This window comes from Trachypithecus francoisi, unplaced genomic scaffold (genome assembly GCF_009764315.1).
Source record: "Trachypithecus francoisi isolate TF-2019V2 unplaced genomic scaffold, Tfra_2.0 Lachesis_group17, whole genome shotgun sequence".
Classification (NCBI taxonomy): domain Eukaryota; kingdom Metazoa; phylum Chordata; class Mammalia; order Primates; family Cercopithecidae; genus Trachypithecus; species Trachypithecus francoisi.
Genome location: NW_022681462.1, coordinates 42,065,363 through 42,086,349, shown reverse-complemented (window position 1 = coordinate 42,086,349; position 20,987 = coordinate 42,065,363). Strand labels below are relative to the sequence as shown.

Genomic DNA, 20,987 nt, shown 5'->3' with positions numbered 1-20,987 from the left:
AATATCAATGAGGAGAACTGTGAAATTGTTCTCTCTCCCATTTGTAGTATCCCTGTTTTAATAAAGATCAAATATAACATTACAAAGTCTGAAGTAAAAAAAGAGATTACTCTATACTAAAAGTCCAAAAACCGTATTTTCATAAAAATGAAAAATGATCACTGTTTTTTGTGGCTTTTTTTTTTTTTTTAAGCAGAGACAGGGTTTCGCCACATTGGCCAGGCTGGTCTCGAACTCCTGGCCTCAAGTGACGTGCCCGCATTGGCTTCCCAAAGTGCTGGGATTACAGGCATAAGCCACCACACCAGGCCACAAAAAAGACGACTCTATGAATTTATACTTTCCACCTTGGAATTACAGTTACTTGTATACGTGTTTAATCTCAGTAAGCTAAACCTAGTACATTTAATAAAGTAAAGTTTTTTGAGAACACTCTACATGTCTGGTGTATCTTTAATGTATTACAGAACTTAGCATGTGCCTTGCATTTACAGAGGATTAATGAGTATGTGCTGAATGAAGGAGTGAAAGAAAAAGCATTTCATCCTACAATATACATTTTAAAGAGCACTTTCCAACAAACTAAAAGCTGACATCTCAATAGGCTAGCAGTTAAAATTATGGTAACAAATGAGCGAGTCACTTAAAACAATTCTTCCTCACCTCTTTCATGTCAGTGATTAACAAAGCTGGAAGAACTAAACAAATAAAAACAAACCTAGGAGTTCTACTTCCTCAAATAATAGATGAATAAACTCCTATCGGATCAACTCATACAACAAGTATAAACCCTAGACAAAATTCAAAATCCAAACTATCTATGGTAGGAGTCAGTAAACTATTTCTAAAACGGTCAAATAGTAAATATCAGCAACTACTGATCTATGCATTTGTAATAAAAAACAGCTACAGACAATAAGTAAACAAATGGGCATGGCCATATTCCAATAAAATTTTCTTTCTAAAAATCCGGTGGGCTTAATTCACCAACTCCTGACCTCAAGGCACTGGAGTGAGAACAAAAGCAAGCAGATTCTAGAGGGGAGAGTTGATTTATGGAAGAGAGTAACACCACTAGGTACATTTTCCTTTCTATGGTTTCCGCTCTGAAAGCAGGTCTGTCTGGGCCAAGAAAGATGACAAAAGCTACAATTAAAAGCTCACAACCTTCTTGGCCTTAACAACCAGGATACAGGAAAATACCACACCCATTGGGAGGTGAAGACAGAATACTACAAAGGAGAGAGCCACAGAGACAGGGCAAATGTCTGCCTGATCCACGAACCATGTGTGCACAGGGCAGACTTCAACATCCCACAGGATAAAGACGCGCACCGAGATTAGAGCTAGCAACCGAGAGTGTGACAATCTGATTCCAAGTAAATTAACTGGTTGCTTTAAAACAAAATGTATGTATCTGGGTTTACTGTGCCTGAACTACAACGTGGTTTAAGCTAACACACATTCTCCTGAGAATCTGGAACTTCAGTACATGCAAGGCAGAGGGTACCTTACCTACATGTCAGCTCCCAATTAAAAACTTGGGCACTGAGTCTCTGATGAGCTTCCCTGGTAGACAATCTCAACCTGTACCTCATATCATAACCAAAATTACTTTGAAAGGAATTATGTAAGTATACATAAAAACTAAAACTTTGGAGGCTTTTAGAGAGAAGTAGAAGAGATTATCTTCAAGATGGGGTTAGACAAATGGTTTTTTTCATAGGAATAGAGAATAACCATAAAAGAAAAAACTGACAAATCAGACATTATTTAACATTGTAAAATCTTCTGCTCATCAAAACTATTACTAAGAAAATGACTATGCAAGCCACAGACTGGGAGGGATATTTGCAAAAGAAATCTGACCAAGAACAGGTTTCCAGAATGCATAAAAAACTCCAGCAACGCAGTAATAAAAATACAAAATTTTTTAAAAAAATAAGCAAAGGACATGCACAGACACTTCACAAAACGACAGATGGAGGACCAATAAACCAATGAAAAAGTTATCAACATCAATAGCCAGCAGAGAAATGCAAATTTAAACAACAATGAGATATCATTACATATTCATCAGCAGCGCTAAAATTTAAGAAACTAACACCACTAAATATCGGTGAGATGTGCAACAGCCAACACTCTCAAACACTGCTGGTCAATGTGTCAAATGGTACAGCTGCTTTGGGAAAAGACTTATTAGTTCTAACAAAACTAAATATACCATCTACCCTATGCCTCAGTCATTCCAACCCTACCTAACAGGACTGGAAATGGAATATACAGGTTGAGGATCCCTAATCGGAAAATCCAAAATCCAAAATGCTCAAAATCCGAACCTTTTTGAACATTATTAACATGATGCCCAAAGGAAATGCTCATTGGAGTATTTCGGACGTCAGAGTTTCAGATTAGGGATGCTCAACCAGTAAGTATAATTTCAAGTACTCCAAAATTCAACGCCTCTGGTCCCAACCATTTCAGATAAGAAATACTCAATCTGTATCACCTAATGACAAAAAGGAGAATGAACTATTAATATACTCAAAATCTTGAAAACGCTGAAAGAAGTCTTATATAAAAGGGTATATGCGGTAAGCGACTTCATTAATATAAAGTTCTACATCAGGAAATTAATACATTTTGGGGGAAAAACAAAATTCACATTGGTTACCCTGGGGGCAGGGGTGAATGCACAAAGCGGGAAGGGGCACAAGGGACAGAGGCTGGTTTCCACAGGCCTATGTGTTAGTCAAATCTTATCCAATAGGATACTTAAAATTGGTGCACTTCACGATATATAAATTTTATCTTAAAAGGAAAAATTACAGTTAATATGTATGGTACAATTTCAGGATGGACTATATTACAGTTTGGAACTAATACTGACATTCATCAAAAAATGTTGGATTAGGCAGAGGAACAGATAAGTGGATAAGTGATTAAACATGTTTATACCATAAAATATTATTGTAGAGTCTACTGGTGATGTGGATGTTCATATAAACTTCTTTCAACCTTTGAGATTTTTCTTCTGAAAATACTGAAAGAAACAATCTACCTAAAGAAACTGAGACCACTAGGCATGGACAGTTGACTAAGGGCAGTGGTTAGTTACAATATTCAATTCTGAGTTTTTACCCAAAAAATCCGTTTATTTTTAACTAGTATACTTGGCTTGTTGAATAAACATGATATAAAGTAATTAAAATAGTTATTATATTAGGAGATCTAAAATTGCCATGAAGTAAAATAGCATCTTAGAAATGTGTATTTAGGCCGGGCACAGTGGCTCATGCCTGTAATCTCAGCACTTTGGGAGGCCAAGAAGGGCGGATCACAAGGTCAGGATATCGAGACCATCCTGGTTAACACGGTGAAACCCTGTCTCTACTAAAAATACAAAAAATTAGCTGGGCGTGGTGGCAGGCACCTGTAGTCCCAGCTACTTGGGAGGCTGAGGCAGGAGAATGGCGGGAACCTAGGAGGCGGAGCTTCCAGTGAGCCGAGATTGCACCACTGCACTCTAGCCTGGGCAACGGAGCGAGACTCCATCTCAAAAAAAAAAAGAGAAATGTGTATTTAATTATGATAAAAATATCAACAACACTTTTTCAGAGTATTTTGGCAAACGTTTAGTTTTTTTATTTGATTTTTTAACTCCCACACAACACTGATACTCATATTTAATTTTTAAAAACTACGATTTCTAGGGACCTGAGGCTAGAAGAGAAGACTGCAGTCTGTGCAGCACAGAATCTTAAAATGAAAGCTCTTAGTTCTTTAAGAAGTATCCTGATGATCAATATTGCCTTCATGAGAAAAAATATTTTACAGAATTTTGAAAAATCCCATAAGATCATAATTTTATGCTACTAAAGACATAATATTTATTATATGTACTTACTTGAGGAACATTGCTGTCAACCCACTTGGAATTTGGTAAAATATCATCCCACAAAATCAGGCATCGAGCAAGTGTCTTAAAAATGCAACAGAGATAAAATTAATTAGAGCAGGTAAAGTTCACAGACTTTATAACAATGATAATAATAAACAGAACAATTTAAGAATCAGTTCCCGACTGATGAGAATTTTGAAAAGTAAGTATATGCAAATACAGGAAAAATAAGTATATGCAAATGCTTAGGGCACTAAGCATTAGTGCCCTAATGCTTACAGGCACTAATAAACCTATTGTAAGTCGAAAATACCTTAAGCTGAAAATACATTTAGGCCAGGCTCAGTGGCTCATGCCTGTAATCCCAGCACTTTGGGAGACCATGGCAGGCAGATCACTGAAGGTCAGGAGTTTGAGACCACCCTGGCCAACATGGTGAAACCCCATCTCTACTAAAAATACAAAAATTAGCCGGGCATGGTGGCAAATGCCTGTAGTCCCAGTTACTCAGGAGGCTGAGGCACAAGAATAGCTTGAACCCAGGAGGCGAAGGTTGCAGTGAGCCAAGATGGTGTCACTGCACTCCAGCCTGGGCAACAGAGCGAGACTCCATCTTATTAAAAAAAAAAGGAAAAAGAAAACACATTTAATACACCTTGCCTGCCAAACATCACAGCTCGGCCTAGCCTATCTTAAACATGCTCCGAACACTCACATTAGCCTATAATTGAGTGAAATTCTCTGTCAGCATAGTAAACTGTGGAGGATGGGTCGTTTACCCTCACGACTGCATGGCTGACTGGGAGCTGCAGCTTGCTGCCATTACCCAACACCAGGAGAGCATCATACTGCCAGGAGTGCGAGAAAAAATTAAAATTCAAAATTGGAAATACAGTTTCTACTGAATGAGTACCACTTTCACACTATGGTTAAGTTAAAAATCCTAAGTTGGGAACCATCTGTAGTATCAACCTAAACTACTCATTAAAATAAAGATTTAAATTTTAACAAAGAAAAACTAAAATTGAGTTGAACATCATCAAAGTTTAGAGGGCTTGGGGAGTACTTTTTAAAACGTACTCTGGAAAAGAAAAAAATCACAAAGGAAAGAATCATAGCTCTATCTACATCATAATTTAAAAGCTTCCATATGCTAAGTTTAAACATCAGAAAAAAAAAGAATGAGAGGGAAAATTTTAGACAATTAAGTCAAATTGTTATTTTCTTTAGATTCAACCTTAACAGTATTATTACATCCCTGATAGTAATCCAAAAATGTAAAATAAAGCAGCAAAAAAGTCCTAATCATTTGTTGCTTTTTAGGAAGTTTTGAATGATAATGTGAGAAACTGAAACGTCACTCCAAGTATTATATATCAATGTGGTTACCTTTCTTGGGATTCCCAAAGTCCTATTTGCAAAATTTCAAATGAACACTGCCAATTAGACATGCATGACAAATTAAAAATAAAACGCTCTCTTGTAAAGACATTTGTGTTTGCTATTATTCATTCATTCATTCATTCATGGAGACCAGCCTGCTGCCCAGGCTGGTCTCAAACTCCTGGGCTCAAGCAATCCTCCTTTCTCAACCTTCTGAAGTGCTGGGATTACAGGCATAAGCCACCGTGCCCAGCTTACAAGCTAAGTTTATGAACCATAAACAGACTTCTCATGTTAACACAAATGAAAAATGACAAAGCATACCCGAAGCAAGAGAAATTCCGGCTTCACGAAGTCCAACAAATACATGGTGTCAGGGGCTCGCAGCCAATCCGCAATAGATCTGGTGGTGGAGGAAAACAGTAAGGGACACTGCTCAAGCAGAGAGCAAGACAATCAAGAATCTCAAGATCTGTTTCAAAACATTTCTTCCCACTCCACTACTGCTCTACATATTTTTCACAATACTTTACACCTTCTAACATAATAGTTATTATAGATGTAGATGTATGTCTGACTATAACATAAGCTCCATGAGGGCAGATACTTTTAGTTTTGCTCAATGAAATATCCCCAGTGCCAAGGAAGCATTGCCCTACACATTCATCCAAACAGTAAATGATAAATACCTATTTTTAAACACTTTGTTAATTCTGCACACACTTACTTTTTCTAAAGGGAGAAATGTAGAACACTGAAAAGTTCCTTGAATCTCAGAACTTTTTTTTAATTAATAGACTTAATACATGGCATAATGTCCTGTACTCAACTTACTCTTCTATGCAAAGTGTAAGCATAAATGCCACAGGTCTACTTTCAAGCATCAGCACTAATATAGCAAGTTGGGAAGGTAGATGGTTTGGTAATTACAAAAGCTCTTGAAGTAGGCAAAAACCATTGTTTTACACGGTAACCAAGATCAGACTAATGATAAGTACTTCTGACTTAACCAGTCCTCACAGCAATATGCTAAATTGATGAAAACAAACAGGGGCATTGTTTGGGTGTTACTGACATCAACTACAAAACAGAAATGAACAGAAATTGAAAACTATATTGTCAAATACCATTAAAATAGCCAAATATATTATTTCTAGGTAAAATCTTTATAACTTCAAATACTGCAAGTTTTCCTCCAAAAACTTACAGTATTTGAAAGAAGGAAAATCAGCTTAACCCAGTACAGGGGAAATAAACACATGAGATAACTGAATTTTACAACCAAGGTGAGAGAGGCTATCACACTATCACGGCGGAAGGAAGGGTGGGTGGGTAGAAATACCTGTTATTGGTTTTCAAGTAGATCATAGCCAAAGCTAGAGTAGCACCTGGACAAGTCACATCCACATTTATGGTATCTCCCTCCTATTGAAAGAAGAGTTTATGCATGTAAAAGAGTTCTGAATTATTATAAAATCCCTCTGAATACTAGCTATGCTTAAAATTAATATATTTACCAGTGTTAGTATGAACACTAGTATTTCCCAATTAACTTCCTAGCTTCCACACTTTTGATCTCTTACTGTGATGCGTACTTACTTTGATTTGATAACTTGGCGATTTATGTTTCTCCCTATGCATTCCTGTTTGAAAGCGCCTATGTCCTCCAACCATGTACTGATAGAGCTGCTCAGGCACATTGAGATCAGACATACCTATCAAATTGCTGCCATGCTGGAAAAGACGATAACAGACAAGTCAAAAGAAATCTTATGAAGGAAGATCCACAACATATACCCATAACAAATATAAAAATGAACTAACTTACCTCAAAGCAGGTTATTTCAGGTTTTGGTTTTTTTCATTTCCAATTTAAAGCAAACATTAATCATGAGTTAATAAATCATGAGTTATTAATGTTTAATAATTCTCACAAAAGTTTTAATACATGTTCAACTTTAAGTACTGTCTTAGAATACCTAAGAGCTTTAGAGTTAGTTACATTTAACAATAAAGAAAAATATTAGTCATATAATTGAAACCTGAACTGTAAATACCTGAATACTTTCATTATTGTACTTAAGAATTTTTCCAACAACAATAACTATGATAATGATAGTAATTTATTGAATGTATGCTCTGTGTCAGGCACTATTCTGTGTGTTTAACATGAATGAACAGCCATATCAAATAGCTACTATTAAAACCCCATTTTATAAATAAGGAAAGTGTGGCATAGAGGGATTAAGCCCAAGGTTATACAGCTATTATAGTAAGTTGCAGGGCTACATATAAAACATGGCCACCAACAATCCATGAAGCTGATCAAGCAATAGACAATAATGTAGTTAAATGACTTGACTCACTAGTTAGGACCAGAATTCAAGTTGCAACTCCTGTGTGATTACTTTTTTTTTTTTTTGAAAGAGTCTCGCTGTGTCACCCAGGCTGGAGTGCAGTGGCATGATCATGACTCACTGCAAGCTCCACCTCCTGGATTCCCGTCATTCTCCTGCCTCAGCCTCCTGAGTAGCTGGAACTACAGGCACCTGCCACCATGCCCGGCTAATTTTTTTGTATTTTTAGTAGAGACAGGGTTTCACCGTGTTAGCCAGGATGGTCTCAAACTCCTGACCTCGTGATCCACCCGCCTCGGCTTCCCAAAGTGCTGGGATTACAGGCGTGAGCCACCGCACCCAGCCGATTCTTTTCCATTATACTACCAGCCTCTTTAGCTCACATGCCAATGTGAATTCAAGGCCCCAACAGATGGTCAACTACAAGGTGGATTTTCAGAACACACGAGAAAAAATTCCTTCCACTGTAACCTTTTCTTTTTTCTTTTGAGATGGAGTCTCGCTCTTGTTGCCCAGGCTGGAGCGCAATGGTGCGATCTCGGCTCACCGCAACCTCCGCCTCCTGGGTTCAAGTGATTGTCCTGCCTCAGCCTCCCGAGTAGCTGGGATTACATGCATGTGCCACCACACCTGGCTAATTTTGTATTTTTAGTAGAGATGGGGTTTCCCCATGTTGGTCGGGTTGGTCTCGAACTTGCGATCTCAGGTGACCCGACTGCCTTGGCCTTATAACTTTCTTTATATCATTTAGCTTGACCATAACAATATATTGGTGGTTTTTTAAGGGGAACCACATTTCAAGTGAAACAATCATTTAAGGAAATGTTTCTGGTAATTCTGTACACATCTCTTGGATGCAGTTAAAGACGGGGCAATGTGATATTGCATTCTGTCACAAGGCAGATGTTACTGGGACAACATTCTGGGATACACAGTGAACATCACTACGGCAAAAGGGAGTTAGGGTTTATTTCACGCAGCTACTACAGACTCTTAAGGCTCCCGATCATAGACGTTTTCACTGTTTTCTGTTTTCAGTCATAGTGGGCTGTCACTTACTCATTGTATTCTTGAACACTTAAAAAAGAAAAAAAAAAAACTTCATTCCCTTTAGTTTGTTCATGAACACTGTAAGCTGGAGGAAAATAAATCTTAAAGTCCCACTCTTGACCACAGTTTCTCTCCATTTGCAAATCTGGTACTTTGAAAAATATCCAAAAAGACAAGAGAGCTGGGCAGCAGATTAAGTCATAGTAAGGGACAGTATTCAGGTTTAGGTGTCAAGGTTATTTGTTTCAACGTGTAGATGTCCTAACTGAAGCATGGGAAGGCACAGACTATGCTTACCCCCAAGCAAACCATGCCCAGGGCCAAGCCAGCAGCTAAGGAGTATGACTCTCTGTCAGTGCAGTATTCCATTTCAGGACCAGGAGGCCGTCCTGTAAAAAGAAAAGCGACACAGTTCAAACTAGCCTCTCAAAATCTCAACTCATAAAAATCCTAGACTTAACTTTCTAGCAAGTTGCACTGGCGATACGAATGGAATATAACTCCATTCAGAAAGTTATGACACTATAATAAATGGTGTCCACAAATGTAGGTTTACCTACCTAAAAAAAGAAAAGGGCCCAAAATAGTTCTTTTTAATTTCCCAGTTTAAGTCTTTATAAGCAATGATATTCAAATACTGTGAAACTTTGAGTCTTACCAAAAAAAAATTACCAAGTAGTAGAAAACATTTTTTTTTTTTTTTGAGACGGAGTCTCGCTGTTGCCCAGGCTGGAGTGCAGTGGCTGGATCTCAGCTCGCTGCAAGCTCCGCCTCCCAGGTTTACGCCATTCTCCTGCCTCAGCCTCCCGAGTAGGTGGGACTACAGGCGCCCGCCACCTCCCCTGGCTAGTTTTTTTTGTATTTTTTTAGTAGACGGGGTTTTACCGTGTTAGCCAGGATGGTCTCGATCTCCTGACCTCATGATCCGCCCGTCTTGGCCTCCCAAAGCGTTGGGATTACAGACTTGAGCCACCGCGCCTGGCCAGTAGAAAACATTTTTAAAGGGAAAAGTATTCAAAAAAAAGTTTTATTTTTAAAAAAAAAAATCTCGGCCAGGTGTGCTGGCTCACGCCTGTAATCCCAGCACTTAGGGAGGCCACGACAGGCGGATTACTTGAGGTCAGGAGTTTGAGACAAGCCTGGCCGACATGGAGAAATCCCATCTTTACTAAAACTACAAAAGTCGGCCGGGCGCGGTGGCTCAAGCCTGTAATCCCAGCACTTTGGGAGGCCGAGACGGGTGGATCACGAGGTCAGGAGATCGAGACCATCCTGGCTAACACTGTGAAACCCCGTCTCTACTAAAAAAAAAAAAATACAAAAAATTAGCCGGGCGAGATGGCGGGCGCCTGTAGTCCCAGCTACTCGGGAGGCTGAGGCGAGAGAATGGCGTAAACCCGGGAGGCGGAGCTTGCAATGAGCTGAGATCCGGCCACTGCACTCCAGCCTGGGCGACAGAGCGAGACTCCGTCTCAAAAAAAAAAAAAAAAAAAAAAAAAAACTACAAAAGTAGCCAGGCATACTGGCAGACACATGTAATCCCAGCTACTTGGTAGGCTGAGGCAGGAGAATTGCTTGAACCCGGGAGGCAGAGGCTGCAGTGAGCCGAGATCATGCCACTGCACTCCAGCCTGGGCGACAGAGCAAGACTCTGTCTGAAAATAAATAAATAAATAAATAAATATTAAAGAAAAAAAATCACACAAAGGTAATCAGTGTAATGTTTATACACAACAACAAAGGATTGCTAAAACAATCTAAAAAGTTCTAAAAGTTAATAAAAAAAGCATTTTACAGACCGTCAACTCAATGAGTATTATACAAAATTTGTTTTAAAAATCACTTATAACAATGATCTATACAAACAGAATTTTTAATGTACATTCTAACAGTAATCCTATAAAAAGGCACATACATATGAATTAAAGATGAAATCTATATACATACACAATAAAGTATGAGAGAAGTATGCCACAGCTGTGAGACTATGCAGTGACATCATCAGACATCATGATGTAGCCAAAGAATGGCAAACTACTTTCCAGACGAACATGCTTTAAAAACCAGTGTTGAATATTTTCTGCATAAGTGTTTTTCAGATCTCTAACTTATGCTACTATGTATTTTGATAGCAGAAACATTTCAACTTTGAGAATAATTTCATCTATCATTACAGTAGACTAAATTATGGGTCCCGGTCTTCACTGGTTCTCTCTTAGGTTTCTGTCAACACCACGAGAGAAACACCCTCCAGCCTGGGTCCCAGAATAAGGCAGGTGAGGCAGAACAGCAGCGGAGCAGCCGGCTACACAGCTATAGCCTAAAGCAGAGCTGCCTGGGCCAATGTTATGCCTGTATGTATGAAGCATCACTGTGGCAACAGCTATCTGCTACCATTATACTAAATAATACATCTTTAACAATATATTCAGAAATGCATATAGAAAAGATCTTGAATAGGACATGTAAGTATGTAACTAAATTGTTGAGCATATTAATAATGCCAATAACACTTCCATTAGGCAGAAAAAGACAACGCACAATACAGATTTCCAAAAAGTCTGGACCCAGTAAGAAACAGAGACACTGTTCACTAAAGTGAGTGTGTGGACCTTACCATTTCCAGGTTCATCACCAACATACCCACCAGCATGTAAAGGAGGAAAGCAGGAGTCAATTACTTGACTTCTATTGGAAGTGCTGTATCCAACACAGTGAACACTGTGATGTGTATAGTTTACTGTCTCTCAGGGACCAAAACAATCTACTCTTTGAGTTTTAAGTGCAGGCCACTGCTAGACATTGCTGGTAAAGACACAGCAGGATAAACAGCATACTCACATGTGATTAAAACCACAGGTACCTCATTAAATGTGACCACGGGAATTCAGTAATAAGCTAGCAAATAAATATGGAGGTTAATAACCTGCAGTTACATCAGCCTTGGATAACATTATTTAGAGATTTTTTTTTAAATTAGTACTAGACCATTCTTTGCTCACAAAAGCTACTATTGTCTTTTCTTACTTTTTGTAATTTTACTATCATTTTTACTTGGATTTATGTGGAGTGGAAAATGCATGCCTATGAAGATTCAGCACTATTAATCCCATACCTATCTCAGCCAACAGGACCTCTGCAGTATGTCTGTGAGCTGTCCCTTGATATACAAGGCCAATGCCAACCACTGCAGCCACTTGGACATTGTGAGGAACATCCAGCTCTGTGGACGTTGGGGGTAAGAGAGCAGGAATGTGAATGCTAAGAAGCCGAGTAATAGACATATCCATGGTGCCTAGTTTTGCAGCAGAAACACCAAGCAGCAGTCCAATGCTTGTCATTTCATGGCCCTAAGATAGAAACAAAATAAATATGTAGTTTAAAATAAAATACTGCCTGCCACTTTCAAGAAGTACTTTTATGTTGACAGGTACAATGAGAGGCACTGAGAATATAGTGGTAAACTAAACAAACATGATCCTTGCTCTCATGGACCTAATGTCTTAATAGGAAAAAAAGTGTTAAATTAAAAAATATAAACAAATATATGATTAAAAAGTAGTACAATAAGAAAGTACAAAGTATTACGAAAGAGTATTTTAAAAGAGCTTAATTTAGATTGGGAGGGACTAGAGGATTATTAGGGATGAAATCTCTAAAGATTATACAAAGAAATTTATATTAGGACCTGAAGGATGAAAACAAATTAGCTAGGAACAGTAGCAGGAAAGGGGACACTCAAGTTTAGAAGGTGAGGAAGACTGTTTCAGGTGATAAAACAGCATGTAAATGGTTCTGAGGTGATTCAGAAATAAACCCTCGCATTGACATTAACTGACCACAAGGGTGCCAAGACAATACAACAGGTAAAGGGCAGTCTTCAAAATACAGTGCTGGGACAAGTGGAAAGACACATGCAAAAGAATGAGGCTGGACTCAACACAAGTGTTGGCAAAAATATGGAGAGACTTGAACTCTCATGTATAGTTAACAGGGTTGTAAAATGGTGCAGTCATTATGCAAAACAGTTTACAGTTCCTCAAAAAGTTAAACAGAGTTACCATATAACCCAGCAATTCCACTCCTAAGTACGTACCCAAGAGTAATGAAAACATACATCCGCACAACAACATGTATACAAATGTTCATAGCAGTATTATTCGTAATAGCTAAAAAGTACAAATAACCCAAATATCCATCAACTTATGAATAAAATGTACATTCATGAAATAAAACATTTATTCAACAATAAAGAGGAATGAATTGCTGATAGATGGTACAACACGGATGAACCCTGAAATTATCAGGCTAAGTGAAAGAAGCCCATCCTAAAAGACCACATTTTGTATGACTCCATTTATACGAAAGGTCCAGAAAAGGCAAACCCATAGAGATGGAAAGATAAATGGTTGGCAGGAGCTGAAGTGAAGGTGGGGGTGGGGTGGAGGAATGAGGAGTGGGTGCAAGAGGAATGCTAGTGGGTACAAGGTTCCTTTATGGGTGAAGAAAATGTTCTAAATTAACAGCGGTGATGGATGCACAACTCCGTGAATATACTAAAAACCACTGTACTATACACTTTAAACGGTGAATTGTATGGTAGGTGAATTTTATATATTTATATAAATAAAGATTCCTTAAAAAAAATAAGGCTGTGAAGTGAAGGAGTTTAGTCTACCAGGAAGCTAAAATAGCCCATCTGTATGGTCAGAGCGTGGGGGAGCAAGAAGAAGAGTGGGGCTAGGTGCAGAGGCTTACGCCTATAATCCCAGCACTTTGGAAGCCCGAGGCAGGCAGATCACCTGGGGTCAGGAGTTCAAGACAAGCCTGGCCAACATGGTGAAACCCTGATTCCATCAAAAATACAAAAATTACCCAGGTGTGGTACTGCGCACCTGCAACCCCAGCTACTTAGGAGGCTGAGGAAAGAGAATCACTTGAACGTCGGAGGCGGAGGTTGCAGTGAGACGAGATCACACCACTGCACTCTAGCCTAGGTGACAGAGCAAGACTCCCTCTCAAAAAAAAAAAAAAAAAAGAACAGTGGTACCAACTAGGGCTGCAGAAGTGAATAGGATCACATCAGCTCCTAGAATGTATATTAAGAGCAATGGTTGATCCCTCTTTCCCCTCTGGTGTTGGGAATGTTGGCCTTGTTTTAAACCAGTTTCCCTTCACAGAAGTTCAGCCATTGTATGGGATCAGAATAAGGTCCTGGGGCAACTAAAGGTATCTAGCCAAGGGTACCTTGGTGTTATCCGAAGGACCCTAGACTGGCCCCCAGTCCCCGACAGCTTGTTCCGGTGTCGGACAACGACTTCCAATCTTTCCTATCATGTTTTCCCTACTGCTTTTCTGAGAAATGTTACTTAGTTATGTGTCTCTTTGATAAATTGCTTCTTTTCATGGCAGGATGCTGGGTTATGCCTGATGAAGCTAAATAAACTGCCAGCCAAATGAAAATTACAGACAAATAATATACAGGAACCCCCTGGATCCATCTTAGTCTCAAGCTTATATAGAATTCAGACAGAGAAATCAAAGGCAGTCAACAAGGAGGGTCAAGGCTGAGTGCAAGTAAACGGGACGGTTCCTGATGGCTTGATCCTCCCCTGGTCATGAATGGCGGTTGCGTGCACATCCATGACCAAGGCAAGCCTGAGAGAGGCCTTGGACTCCAGGACGGCAGAGGGAAAGACTAAGGATGCGTTTTTCTCCCCTCTCTCTTTCTAAATGGGTAGTCTGCACTCTTCTCAAATGCATCTTGAGACACTGGGATTCCTTTGATCCTCAGACTCTGAAGAAAAAATGCCTGGCATTTATCAGTACCAAGGCTTGGCCCAGCTAGAAGCTGGAAGATGGGGAGACCTAGTCAGTTGGGGAAAATATTAATTATAATACTATCCAATAGCTAGATCTCTTCTACCGCAGAGAAGGAAAATGGTCAAAAATTCCATATGTATAGGCCTTTTTTGCCCTGCGGGATAACCCCAAGCTCTGTCAACAATGTAGAACAGACCGTGCACTTATAGCAGTGATATCCAGCAAGGCAGACTTAATCCAGACAGAGGGGAAAAAATAGTCTGCCTCCTTAGAAAAGGAGGCAGAGGCCCCTGCACCAGCCCAGGTCCCAGCTCCTCTTGGATCATCTTGTCCCCCTTATCCAGACCCCCTTTTGACCCTCATCCTGTTAGAAGAGTTCTATCTGGATAAGCTCCAGCATCACTTCTTCCTTTACAGGAAATGCCTAGTGAATATGGTCCTATGAAAGTACAAGTCCCCTTTTCTTCACAAGATTTGAGGCAGATAAAAGGAAATCTAGGTATACTGAAGACTTTCAGAACCTTACTCAAGTGTTTGAGCTTTCATGGAAGGGTATCATGTTACTTCTCAACCAGACTTAGAGCTTCAGAGAAGCAGGCAGCTTTACAGGTTGCTGAGACAACTGGAGATAAAATGTTTGCATCTTATTACGGCACCTACCAAAAAGGGGAAGAAATTAGGGAGCCCTTTCTGACAGTCAAGCAGGCTGCACCCACCAATGATCCTCAATGGGACTCAGACACTGCTCAAGGAAAGTGGCAGAGAAAACATTTTCAGGCATGCATAGTGGAAGGTCTGAGAACTAGAGCCAAGTCTCTCAATTACATTAAGTTATCAACCATAAACCGAGGGTCTGAAGAGAACCCTTCTGTTTTCCTGGAAAAACTGAGACACGCTTTAATTAAACACACATCTCTCTCCTGACTCTATAAAAGGACAGTTAATTTTGAAAGACAAGTTTATAACCCAAGCAGCCCCAGATATTAGAAGAATGCTGCAAAAAGTTAGCTATCGGACCAGATAGTACCCTAGAGAATCTCCTGAAAGTCACCACCTTGGTCTTTTATAATCAGGACCATGAGGAAGCCCAAGAAAAGGGAAGAAAAGGAATGAAAAAAAGGCAGCGGCACTAATAGCTGCCATACAGGCATATAAACCTCTGGATTCCCGGGGAGCTTCTCCTTCTATGACCAGCCATTATCAGTGTGGGGGTACTAAAAGAGAGACTGCCCTCGATATCAGAAGCAGCCCCCATGGCCCTGTCCAATCTGTAAGGGAGACCACTGGAGGATGAACTGCCTCCAGAGACGTCCATTTCCAGGTTCACAGCCGGCTTCTCAAATGGTCCAACAGGACTGCTGGGTCCCAGGGCTCTCCTCCCCAGCTCTGACAGCTCAGGCTGTATTATCATCCACGAGTCCCAGGTGATTCTGGAGGTCAAAGGGACTCAGAGAATGGACTTCCTCCTCAATACCACAGCAGCCATTCCTGTCCTCCTCTCCAAACCGGGCTTCCCCTCCTCCCTTAGCACGACTGTGAGGGGCGTCTCAGGAAAGCCTCTGACCAGATATTTTTCTCAACCCCTTAGCTGTACCTAGGGAGACCCTTTGTTTACCTATGGCTTTTTAATCATACCTGAAAGCCCAACTCCTCTGAGGTAGGGATATTTTAGCTCACAAGGGAACCACCATCCTTATGGCTCCAGGACAGACTCTTTGCCTCCCTCTGGTGGAGACTTATATTAATCCAGAGGTTTGGGCAATTCAGGGAAAAACTGGCTGAGCTACAAAGTCTTACCGGTCCAAATCCATCTCAGGGATCCCATCTCCTTCCCTAATCAAAGACAATATCCCCTAAAAACAGGAGCTAGGAAAGGGCTAGAAGCCATAATTAATAACCTAAGGGCCTTAATTAATTATATTAATTAAATATATTATAATTAATTAATAACCTAAGGGCCTTAATAATTGTTGCAGGGCCTTGTTAAACCCTGCAACAGTCCTTGTAATACCCCAATATTGGGAGTACAGAAACCCAACAGGTAATGGAGACTGGTCCAGGATCTCCACCTCCTTAATGAGTAATTGGTGTAACGAACCAATTTACCCAGTGGTTCCCAATCCCTATACTTTGTTAACTTAGATACCAGAGGAAACTAAATGGTTTGCATTCTTGGAATTAAAAGATGCTTTTTTCTGCATACCGTTACACCCCAACTCCCAAAACTTGTTTGCATTCAGGGATCCCTCCAACCAGACTACCCAGCTAACCTGGGTGGTGTTACCGCAGGGATTCCAAGACAGCCCCCACCTGTTTGGGCAGGCATTGTCAAAAGATCTCTCTGAGTTCTTTCAAACTCAAGTTAAAGTCTTAATATGTAGATGACACTCTCCTCTGTGCCCCAACTGAGGAAATTTCTCAGAAAGGCAGTAAGGCTCTTCTTAAATTTCTAACTGACGGAGGACATAAAGTTTCAAAGTCCAAGGCTCAACTCCATCAGACTTCAGTGAAGAACCTAGGCCTGGTCTTGTCAGAAGGGACCAGGGCACTGGGCAAGAAGAGAATTGGACCCACTTTCTCCTTCCCCTCTCCCCAAGACCCTCAGCTAACTAAGGGGATTATAGGGCATTACTGGATTCTGCAGCCTATGGATGAATAATCTAATTAAAGGCATTGAGATGCCTAATTATAACATATCTAATGATCTAGGTAGACATGCCCACGACAACCCTATTTTGCAGAATCCTGGAATAGAACACTCCATTTTCAGAGGTTTTCTTTCTGTCCTTTCTAGGTTTCCCTAATATACGGGCATGGATTTTCCCCCTTTTAGTTCCTCTTTGCGTTCTCATTGCAATACTCACATTTGGTTCATGTGTACCTAACCTCCTTGTAAAATGTGTTTTTTCTCACCTAGAGGCCATCAAACTCCAATGGTCATGCAAATGGAACCTCAGTTGATGGCTCCCTTTTACCAGGGACCCTTAGATAGGCCTCTAAGAGAGACCTGACTGCTGCTTCCCAAAACAACATCCTCTGTCAGCATGAAGCAGTTAGGACAGTCATCACGCCTATCCTAATGGCAGTTAGATGTACTTCTTCAGAGTGGGGATTGATAGTGATAGGAGGCAGGTAAGTTCTCAAGTGAAACTCAACCTTTAAGCCAAGGACAGCCGAAAGCCAGAAAATCAAGTTACAAGTTCTGGATAAATCCATGGACTAGAGAGCTCTCATTCCTGTTTGGCACACTCTCTCCTATTTTACATATACCTGTCCTTCCCCAGTTGGTCCTCTACACTATCGTGCCTATTTCTAAATGGTGCTTTCTCAAGCATACCCACAGACCAATCAGCATGCACGCTCATTTCACACCCATAAGAACCCCTAGATTCAGCCTTGTGGCCGGCAACCCACCTTTGGGTCCCCTCTCGCTATTGAGAGCTTTTCTGTCACTCATTAAATTCTACTCCACCTTACTCAAAACAAAACAAAAAAAGCAATGGGAGATCATTAATTAAATGGCTTTGACCAAGGAAGTGACATGCTCTGATTTACGCTTTAGAAAGATTATTCCATGTACTGTGAGACAAATGGACTTAGAAGTACAAGAATGAAGAAAGAAGAGCAAACAGAGCAATTAGGAGCTACTACTAGCCAGGCACTGGGAGCACAGGCTCTCACCTTGGTCAAGTAGTCATGGATATTGAGAGTCGCCAGCTTGGTAAGGTGTCCATTCAGCCCCAGAGCCATGAGAAAGCCAGCATACTCATTGGCTAACTCAGCATGCTTGGGCTTATTGTAAACAATCCAAGCCGAGTCGATCTGGGAGGCAGGAGCTATCTTCAGGCCAGCAGCCACGCCATTATGAAAGCTGGCCCAGCTTGTCATGTTGGGAGGTACATCGATGTTTCCACTATTAAGGTCGACTGTTGTGTTCCGAGGAGGGGCACGCCCTATCCAGCCAAACAAAATTTAACATTGAGAGAACAAAAATTCACAAAACCAAGACTAGATCTTTGAGACCAAGATTACTTACATTTTCTACATTCAAAACCATCAATGCGTGGAATGTTAAGTCTCTATGACCACTTACAACTTTTGTACATGTGAGTCAAACTTAATGCAAACTGGAAAAACCTTCACTGTCTAAACAGTTCATGGTCCTTTTTGTTAAAATGTATGAGGCTATATAATGAGATAACTGATACCAATTTAACATTATACAGAGATGATTGGGATAATCACTGCTTTGAAATCTTTCTTTCAAACGGCAGAGAGCTTAGAAACCAAAATGAAGACTAACATCACTGCTAAACTACACAAGTTATAAATCCCAACATCTGATGACATTGGTGTTAATTTCGAATGTTCTATCCTATATTTTTCCATGGACATTAAGGAAAAATGACATCTTAAGAAGAGACAAAAGCCAGGCCTGGTGGTGCGTGCCTGTAGTCCCAGCTACTTGGGAGGCTGAGGCACGAGAATCACTTGAACCTTGGAGGTGGAGGTTGCAGTGAGCCAAGATTATGCCACTGCACTCCGACCTGGGCAGCAGACAGAGACTGCATCTCAAAAAAAAAAAAAAAACAAGAACCTAAATAAATCTGCTACAGCTCTTACCTATATATGCCCCCCCTCTTTTTTTCCTCTCTCTCTCTATATACATACAGATACAGACATCTAATTATATGCTATTGTTTAAAATGTTTAGAGATAGCTTTGTAGAAAGCATCCTTTTATAGACTTGAGTCACCCAGTGAACTTCAAAAGGGCATTCACTAGATTTACTTTTAGGGTCCATTTATTTAAAAGCAATGTAAATTATATGTTCACAATGCTATATGTTCTCTATGAATTTTTTCTTGATTCTTTTCTCTTTGATCTACATTATATACAGCAAATATTGAATCTTTTTATATATATTTTGAATATTGTCTTAAGTCACGGATAAAATAATTAACATAAATATTTTAACTACTGCGTAAAGTTATCCAGTTCACTGGAGCTTTGAAAATAGCATTTTAAAAGAGTTCTAAGACGTTATATAAAATAAATTCAAAGTAGATGTAGAGTGTCTTATTTGTAGCATGTATACATATACACACAAAGCACAAAGTAAGACTTATTTGTCTTTACTAAACGCTTTTTGTACCTAAAAGCTAACTCAACTGCTAGTGTTAGACAGCACCACAATGAGTGATAAGTTCGTAAGTTACACTTGCACTTTCTCAAAAAAGGCAGACATATCAATATGGAAAAACTGAATAACCTTTCTAAAACTTTCATTCATCATATGCATAAAACATAACACTCACACACGAGAGAAAATAAAATGCAAAGGGTGAGGTAAATTTCCTTCAGTGAGAATAACAACATACAAAAGTACAACAGGTCACATCAGTGTGGGTTAAGCAACTATTTAAGAAAATATTTTTTCCTAAATTAACAGGATAACCTTTTTTTTTGGCCTACCAGAATGACTAAAAGAATAAAACATTGGATTAATGTCATAAGCACATTTTAAATCATGCAAATTCAATTAAATGTATTCAGAAAAAAAGATGCATGTATATATTTTTTAGAACCCACCCAAGTATCACTTGAGTACTAAATCACCCAGATTGAATACATTTTAACATCTGCCAATTTGGCATGAGATTTTCTTTTTAACCCACATTTATTATATGAAATCTTTCATATAAACAGTTGGAAAGACTACTAAAATGAACATCTATATACCATGCCTTCCATCAAGAATCAATAACTTAAGATTTTGCCACAGGTGCTTTACCTCTGAGACAATTTAAATATTAAAAGCAACTCTGCTCACTATGTCCCTTAATGAGATTAGGGCTCAGAATAAGCACGATATGGAGATGGGAATGTGTTCTTCACTTAGTCAATCTAATTTCCTGCATGCTGCTCAAAGCACAAGCTTTTCACAAATCTGAGTGGAACTCTGGATTTTTTAAAGTATGCAATTTAAAATACTGTACGATTATGTTCGCATATATTATATACTATTATACATTACATTATACTTTATATACTACTATATATATTATACACTACTACATACATTATACACACATTTTGTACAGGTTTCACAAAACCATATATACTATAATAGAGTTTCAATGATAATTTCAACTATGCAATTGTCACCTTCAGAACACATTCAAATCAGCATTAGGTGGATACGCACTATAAAACTCACTGTAATCAAGACTATAACTACAGTTATATATGGCAGAAATAAAAACTCATGCCAACCAGAAAAGCAACTTGACATGTTCCTTAAAACCATTCATCTTGGTGTCCTAAGAGTTCTACTTCTAAGCATTGCATCTAAGTACATAGGACAAATACACCCCAACAATGTTTATAATATCAAAAAACTGTAATTTCCAACAATACCAGGCTGCTTCTATAAACTATGGTATATCCACTGAATGAAATACTCAGAAGCA

At 39.5% G+C, this 20,987-nt stretch overlaps 1 protein-coding gene across 4 annotated transcripts in view; it reads right to left on the bottom strand.

The window, feature by feature from the left end:
• The window catches only part of ANAPC1 (anaphase promoting complex subunit 1), a 121,979-nt gene that overhangs the window by 29,056 nt on the left and 71,936 nt on the right, over positions 1–20,987 (bottom strand). For all 4 annotated transcript variants that reach the window (XM_033175457.1, XM_033175459.1, XM_033175458.1 and 1 more), the window contains 7 exons: positions 18,196–18,467; positions 11,807–12,041; positions 8,989–9,080; positions 6,884–7,018; positions 6,627–6,709; positions 5,609–5,687; positions 3,908–3,982 (listed from right to left, as the gene is read on the bottom strand). In XM_033175457.1, the coding sequence (XP_033031348.1) occupies positions 3,908–3,982; positions 5,609–5,687; positions 6,627–6,709; positions 6,884–7,018; positions 8,989–9,080; positions 11,807–12,041; positions 18,196–18,467 (971 nt within the window). The remainder of the gene's footprint in view (positions 1–3,907; positions 3,983–5,608; positions 5,688–6,626; positions 6,710–6,883; positions 7,019–8,988; positions 9,081–11,806; positions 12,042–18,195; positions 18,468–20,987) is intronic.